At 47.7% G+C, this 7,694-nt stretch overlaps 1 protein-coding gene across 2 annotated transcripts; it reads left to right on the top strand.

Moving 5' to 3' along the window:
- The first annotated feature begins 402 nt into the window (after positions 1-402).
- nxnl1 (nucleoredoxin like 1) lies at positions 403-7,694 on the top strand. 2 transcript variants are annotated; one of them, XM_061232752.1, is made up of 3 exons: positions 403-500; positions 4,394-4,723; positions 5,305-7,694. In XM_061232752.1, the coding sequence occupies exons 2-3, from the start codon at positions 4,398-4,400 to the stop codon at positions 5,612-5,614; spliced, it is 636 nt and encodes a 211-aa protein (XP_061088736.1). In that variant the 5' UTR covers positions 403-500; positions 4,394-4,397; the 3' UTR covers positions 5,615-7,694. The 2 variants fall into 2 exon arrangements, with proteins under 2 accessions (XP_061088736.1, XP_061088737.1); XM_061232753.1 differs by lacking the exon at positions 403-500 and having other exon boundaries at positions 4,370-4,723.

Raw genomic sequence — 7,694 nt, 5'->3', positions numbered from 1 at the left:
ATCCCTGGGTTTAAGTGACCGTTAAAGGTGGAATCCTCCGTCCATTTTTCCTCTTCCTCGTCTTCGCTCAGTGGTCGTGTGCCCCCTTCCCCCCCTCCCCCCGCACTGTCTGCCGCCCCCCCTGAGGCACGCCGCCTTCTCGCTCCTGACACCGCCAGGCACGGCAGCCTCAACCCGCAGGAGGGAGAGGACAGGGAGAAAGAGAGAGACTCGGAGACAGAAGGGGAGGGACGGGTGAGCTGACGGAGTGAGAGAGAGAGGGGGAGAAGAGAAGGAGAGGGATAAGGAGGGAAGGTCTGTCGAGCTGACGCGACGGAGAGAAGAGGACGGTGGGAAAGAGCTGGTAGGCGAACAGGAGAGAGGGAGAGACAGAGAGAGGGAGAGATAGAGAGAGAGAGAGCAAGAGAGAGAGAGAGGGACTGCTGAGTTTGTCCACGTCGCACCTCTGGTCCAGCTGAAGAGAGGGGCCGCGCCTCGTCCTGAACGCTCCCTCAGACCAGGTGAGTGCCGTTAGGTGTGCAGAGAGTGCGTTTCCCGGAGCCTGGACCCCGGTCCTGTGTGGTCCTGTGCGGTCCTGATCCAGCAGGGCATCGCTGTGAACCCCGGGGCTCACCACCAGGCGAGCCAGGCTGATAGCGTCCAGCGCTGGCATCTTACTGGGCAGCCAGAGAGGGCCACAGCGTCTGTGGCTTTTCAGTGTTTCAGCTCTTACCAGCTTAATTAAGTGGCTGATTGGTTAAAGAGTGCACGCTGCTCGTTAAGTAAGTGGCTGATTGGTTAAAGAGTGCATGCTGCTCATTAAGTAAGTGGCTGATTGGTTAAAGAGTGCACGCTGCTCACTTCCATGGGCTAAACTGACTGCTAGTGAGTAAAAGAAACCAAAAAAAACTCTACAGCCAATCAGGACCGGAGGTTGACATCCCAGCTGGTCGTCAGATTGGCTCCATTTTCACTTTAGTAGCCTTGTTAATATGTGGAGGAACATTAGTCTTGTGGGTTCACGTGTGGAAATGGCATCCTTGCATACATTTCAGAGGCTATAGAGACATTTCCCTGTGAGATTATCAGGTCGAGACCGGTACCCCAACCTCTCCATAGGGCAGAGGTGGGCAATGAGGGCCGTATCTGTTTCTGGTTCTCATGCCAACTGCTGGTCTTAATTACTTAATTGGTAAAACTTAAATTAAAACATTTACATCATCTGATATTTCACTACATTTCTTGATGAAGGCATTAATGACAGTCAAAGACTGTTCTTGTGTCCCTGTATGATATGGTTTTACTGTGATCTAATCTGAGTGAACTAGTGATGGTGTATACGGCCAATTAGCTCAATTGGCCAGAGTAATTGGTGGAAACAAAAACCTGCACACACACCTGCCCTCTAGGACTGGAGTTGCCCACCCATGCCATAGGGTCTGATGTTTTGGTCCTGCAAGTTTTGTGGTTACAGACCCTCTAAGTACTAAGTACTGTTATCTATGAATCCATTTCTAAACCGCTTACTCCTGGCCAGGGTCACAGGATGTGCCTATCCCAGCATGCATTGGGCGAAAGGCAGAAATACACTCTGGACAGACTGCCAATCCATCGCAGGGCCCACACACTGTTCACTCACACAATTTTGAATCTCCAATTACCCTCCTGCATGTCTTTTGCCTGTGGGTGGAAACCCACACTGACGGGGAGAACACACAGAAAGGCCCACAGCCAGGATTTACATTCTTGCTCGGTGCACTCAAGGGGTGCAAGATCAGTCCTGAAGAGACGGTCTGCGTGCTGGTTTTTGTTAACCAATTACCTTAGTTTTAGTTTTCTGACAGCTCTATAAACTATGTGGGCTTACTCCTGTACTTGAGCACAGTAAAATCTTTAAGATACCCTTGCAGTCTGTCTGCTTCTACAACTGTCCAATCAGGATATGACTGAACTAGCTAATTAAATAATTAAGAAGTGAAATTGGAACGTTCCCCCACGACAGGTCTCCAAATCAAAAACTGTTACAAACTAAACAGATTTTATTGGGAATATTGGTGGAACAAGTAATAAGCATGCTGTGATTTATTGACTGACTGATTGAAAGTAATTCCTTCTCATTGTCTTTTTTTGTTCTCTTGGTTTGGGGTGCCCGGTTCGCCTGGGTTCATGATCGTCACGGCAACCTTTGTAGATAAGCATTCACTGGCACTGCACATGATCTTACCCTGAGCAACTCACCAGACCTGGGTGAATTTATAATTATTTTGGATTTAAATACTTTTCTGTGCTCGACTGATCTTGCCTGGGACAACTGACACAACCAAGAGGACCAGAAGGCAGGGTTTGTACATTTAACAGATACCAGTTGACAGAGGCTCCATGCTTTCAACTGCAGCATCTATAAAGTAAAAATAAAAAATATATATTAATATAATAATGACCTTATACCCCTCGTTCCCTTCTTTGCATTTATTTTGAGGTGTAATTTCATCAGAGGTTGGCACCAATCTCTGGCTCAACGTCCTAGTTATTCTTGTGTATGCAGCATATTTGGCTCACAGTATTTCAGGGTGTTTCCAGATACTAGAGGTCATAGACCTCGAAAATCACCGGACAACTAGATGTGGTTTAAATGTTATCATTATGAAGCGTCATACTGTGAAGGTAACTGTCCAGTCAGACCACCGACTGTTGCTTGTCAATCTTCAACACTTTTTGAAAGAACAAAGGATTTTTATCTGTATGTATATCTACAGATTCATGAAGAAAAATGACCGATTGCAACACCAAAAAATACAAGGAGAGGATGTCTGGCCAGGTGTATTAAAGGTTTATTAGATTATGAAGATCTATCTCTGCGGGTATTGGCCGACTGTAAATCGAGGCGTGATCTTCTGTGACTTAAGAGAAAACACGTGGCATTGTTTGGAAAAGATGTGGCTTATCCCCAGAAAATCTTCAAGTTATCACAGTAGCACTTGAAACAAATAAATATAGTCCCAAAATGTTTCAATCTAGATGAAAACATTTACTCAGCACATCGCAATTCCCTTCACAAGCACCATATTCTCTGTTGACATTGGCAATGGTCCAGTTCCTGTAACAAGATTATCGCGGCACTCATTCCATTATGACACAGACAAATGAAGCTTGCAAGGTTATGTCACTCTGGAATCTGGCTTTTGATTGGCTCTCCTCTGCTTGGCTCTGATGAGGCACCCCCTCCCCCCCCATCCTTCATCACGTATCATGTGAATGCAAAACTCATCAAAGCAGGAGTATTCAAACACCTGGTTAAACAAAACCTCAAGATGTCAAGGCATCAGACAGGGTTAGATAGATCATTTTGATCTGTCATCTGTATTAGCACCTGCTACAAGTGCAGAGTGCAAGTGTATCGTAAATATTTTACTGTTCTCAAGCACATGATTGAACCAGTGTGGTTTATAGAGCTGTCAGAAAACCTAAACTAAGATATCTTAGTTTAAGTAGGTTTGACCCAGCATGTGGACAAGCCCTCCAGGACCAGACTCCAGTGCACGCCTGACCTAATCTCAATGTCATTAATCGTGTCCTTCTTGGTTTCGGGAATTTCCAGGTTGGCCAACCAAAAATAAAACCGTTTAAACAGGCTGGCAAGTTTAGGATGAGATTTATAATCTAGGTGACTCACTGTGGTCACTAAATATCCCATGGCAGGGTAGTTGGAATGTCCTTGAAGATTGCGGAGCGGGTTAGTCTAGGAATGAGGAGACAAGGAAGGATGAAATAAGCAAATGTGCCCCATCTCTCTGTAGCTGGCCACCTAATCACCCCCTGTATCTGATTGGCTGCACCGTCCCATGTGTTATCCCTGTACTCTTTGATTGCATCACTTTGAAACAGAATTGAGTTTGCAGTTCACCAGCCTGGTCAACGGAAGGTCATAAAACGTCCTGACGGTCACAGCTCATGCACAAATGTACATAACTATACTGGTACTGGCTGTTAGGTGGTTCCATCCATCCATCCATCCATTACCTTAACCCGCTTATCCTGAACAGGGTCGCAGGGGGGCTGGAGCCTATCCCAGCCTACATTGGGCGAAAGGCAGGAATACACCCTGGACAGGTCGCCAGTCCATCGCAGGGCACACACACCATTCACTCACACACTCATACCTATGGGCAATTTAGACTCTCCAATCAGCCTAACCTGCATGTCTTTGGACTGTGGGAGGAAACCGGAGTACCCGGAGGAAACCCACGCAGACACGGGGAGAAACTCCGCACAGAGAGGCCCCGGCCGACGGGGATTCAAACCCAGGACCTCCTTGCTGTGAGGCGTGTTAGGTGGTTCCTCTATACCAAAATGAAAGTAATTTGTCTGTCCTGGATTGATAATGAATACATGACACCTCTCCTCCCCCCGGCAGCATCATGGTGGACCTCTTCCTTGGGAAGGTTCTAGTGAAGAACAACTGGGACAAGGACGAGCTGGATACGGAGAAAGAGATCATCCTCCGCCTCCAGAACCGGATCCTGATGCTGTTCTTCGGGTCGGGCGAGTGCGCGCGGTGCCAGGAGTTCGCCCCCACGCTGAAGGACTTTTTCAAGCGGCTGACGGATGAGTTTTACGTGGAGCGCTCCGTCCAGCTGGTGCTCCTATACATCTCCATGGATACCACAGAGGAAAAGCAGGAGGACTTCCTCGGGGAACTGCCCAGCCGCTGCCTGTTCCTGCCCTATGAGGACAGCTACAGGAAGTGCGTACCCTCTTCCTGTTTCCTCTTCCTGTCCCCTCTATTTACCTGATCCACGAGTAAGCGTCCCAATACTCCCAATACTCCCAATACTCTGAAAACGCTAACTTTTTGCCTCCACTCATCTCCTCCCCCATACTTCCGGAGAATCTGCAGGTTCTGCTGCTTTCTTTAATTGATCAATTAAAGTTGTCAATTATGGGTGTCTCGGTGGCGCAGCCTGTAGAGCACTGACCGCATTCTCATTGCGAGCCGCGATGTCGGCGGTTCGAATCCGCCCGTCTGACATTTGTCTCATGTCTTTCCCTCTCTCACTCCCATTCTTCCTGTCTCTCTATACCAGAGGTCACCAACCCTGGTCCTGGAGAGCTACTGGGTCTGCTGGTTTTTGCTGTTACTCTAAAATCTTAAAAAATAAAAATAAATAAAAAAGTTGTCAGTTACACTCTTAACTTACCTAACCTGGTTTCTTGGGTCTGAATTGGTTGCTGATATTAAACAAAGACTGTGTGGCTCCCCTGGACCAGGAATGAAGATCACTGCACTAGTAAGAACATAAACGTGTGTGTGTGTCTCTCTCTCAGGGAGTTGGAGGTGATGTTCAAGGTGGAGGAAACCCCCACAGTGGTGGTGCTTCGGCCGGATGGCTCAGTGCTCTCCCTGAATGCCGTGGAGGAGATCTGCAGGCTGGGTCCCGGCTGCTTCCAGAACTGGCAGGAGGGGGCTGAGCTCATCGACAGGAACTTCATGATGAACGAGGAGTTTGACGAACATAAAATGCGCAGCATCACAGACCCAATACGCAGAATTAAGTACATGGTGGAGAAGAAGAAAGGAGACGGCTACGAAGAAGAGGGGGAAGAGGAAAAGGGAGGACAGGGCCGATGGGGGTAAAGATGGGTCGGGACATCCAACTTTGTAACCGTGCTCTTTATCGCATCGAGCCTCGTTAACATCTCGTCCCCGCCCCCACCCCCACCCCCAGTTCAATGATAGAGTGACTTCAGCAAAACCCCATTCCACGATTTGCTGAATTGCATTAAATTACATTACCTGTGTTTGGCAAACTTACAATGAGAATACAGATGCATAAATAGTTACTCCTCTTTGGGAAGAGCAGTACACAATAATGAGATGTACAACATTGCAGAACAACAAGATTACTGTGCAAAAAAATATTGATACATAATGTTGTCACAAAATAGCGCAATCAATAGTATTTAATAACTGTTCAAGTCAAGTCATCAAGCTGTTGGCAGAAGTGGTAGGGAGAGTAGGGGGAGGAGCCAATGTATGATTTGAAGAAGTGATTCTTCAGACAGAGGCAGCAGAGGTCTTTTCACCAACGGGGGACCAGGACAGACAGCAGGCGTGACCTGGAAGTACAGGCAAGCAGAGGGGGAGGAGCCAGGCATGCTGAGGTCGCAGAAAAAACAGGTCTAGGCTTGTCTGTAAGATTTGAAGATCTTGCAAAGGTAAACCAGGGCATCCCCTTAGCAACCATGTAGTCTAGCATCAAGGTTCTGAATTTCATGTGAGCCAGAACAGTGGAGGGATGTGAGAAAAGGACATGAGAATGTGAGAATGCTTTAAGAGGTTGTAGATCAGTTGAGCTGCAGCATTCTGAATGAGCAGGAGGGATCAGCGAGAGGATTTGGAGTCGTCCGGCTGGTAGAGAACCAGCTCTTGGGCCAAAAGAGCCGGTTCTCAGCTCACCTGGCTCACACGGTATAGAGAGAGAGGAAGAGGGGACCCAGGACAGAGCCCTGGGGGACACCTTTGGTGATACTGACGTGTTGAAACAGGACCACCCCAGCCGACCTAGAAGGAATCACTGCTGAAGTAGGATGCATACCAATCCAGGGCAGTGCTGTGGATCCCCATTGTGGCAAAAAGGATCTGATGATCAAGTGTTGAAGGTTGTAGAGAGGTGGAGACGGATGAGGACAGAGGCTGCTCTGCTCTCTCTTGAGCGGCAAGGTCTGAACCCCGACTGGTGTGGGTTATTATCTTAGAGAAAAGTAGAGAGTTGGTTGGAGATGGTACGTTCAAGGGTTTTAGGCAGGAACAGAATATGATATGTGTGTACTGGACAGTGGCCATCCTGTATTAACCGGTGGTGGTGTGGGCAGGGATTATCACCATGGTGATGCAGTTTGTTGTGAAAGAAGCAGAGGGATGTTCTCCCAGACAGCTTATCTGGGATCTGCTGACCCTAAAACCTAATCCAGTTTACAACTGACCCCAGATCAGTGCTAAGCGGTAATCTGCACCTGTAAGAATTTCTCATCTTCCACCAACTCCATGTTTTTAAGAGTTAACTCTTAAACTCCAGTCGTGGAGGACGGTGGTGTTTTTACGAGCAGCTGATTTGGGCGAGGATAAAACGTGCGGTCACTTTATCCAGGAGCACACTGAAAACCAGCAGACATTGTAGCCCTTTGCGATTGCTGTTTGATCCCTTTTTGTAAAAGCGGATCCCAGGACAGGCTCACTGACAGCCTTGTTTTTGCTCTGTGAAAGAGAAGAAATTATGATCCTGATCAGTAAAAATCCTGAGCAATAGCACTGCGAGGATTATACATGGCTGCCATTTAGCAAACACTCTTACTTCAGGGTTGAAGGCTCCACTCTCTGAACTTTACACTACATTCCCGCACTGGGCCGCTATCAGATACGCTCAGGAGGCAGGGCAGGTGAGCACAACTCAAAGCCTTCAGGCCTGGTTAACCACCAGCCCCCCCCTCCCAGTGCACATGGACCCCTAAATAAAGAGGCGGGTTGCCATCTCCCCGGCTGTCGCCCATATGTTGCTCTTCATTCTCCCTCTGAGCAGATGCTAATTAAGGATTTAAACACACTTAATTACTAGGTGGTGGCACAGAGTCTGTTGATTAATTAATTGAGAAACATCAAGCGATCATCAGGCTCACACCGTTACCTATTAAATGAAGCAATAAAAGGCTGTCTAGTA

Source organism: Conger conger, chromosome 2 (genome assembly GCF_963514075.1).
Source record: "Conger conger chromosome 2, fConCon1.1, whole genome shotgun sequence".
NCBI classification, from domain to species: Eukaryota; Metazoa; Chordata; class Actinopteri; order Anguilliformes; family Congridae; genus Conger; species Conger conger.
This window is presented reverse-complemented; position numbering and strand designations above follow the sequence as displayed.

Excerpts from the sequence above, each read along its gene's own strand:
- nxnl1 (XM_061232752.1), top strand. The coding sequence starts at position 4,398 with ATGGTGGACCTCTTCCTTGGGAAGGTTCTAGTGAAGAACAACTGGGAC. Across the intron at positions 4,724-5,304 it reads TATGAGGACAGCTACAGGAA|GGAGTTGGAGGTGATGTTCA; the intron begins GTGCGTACCCTC and ends TCTCTCTCTCAG.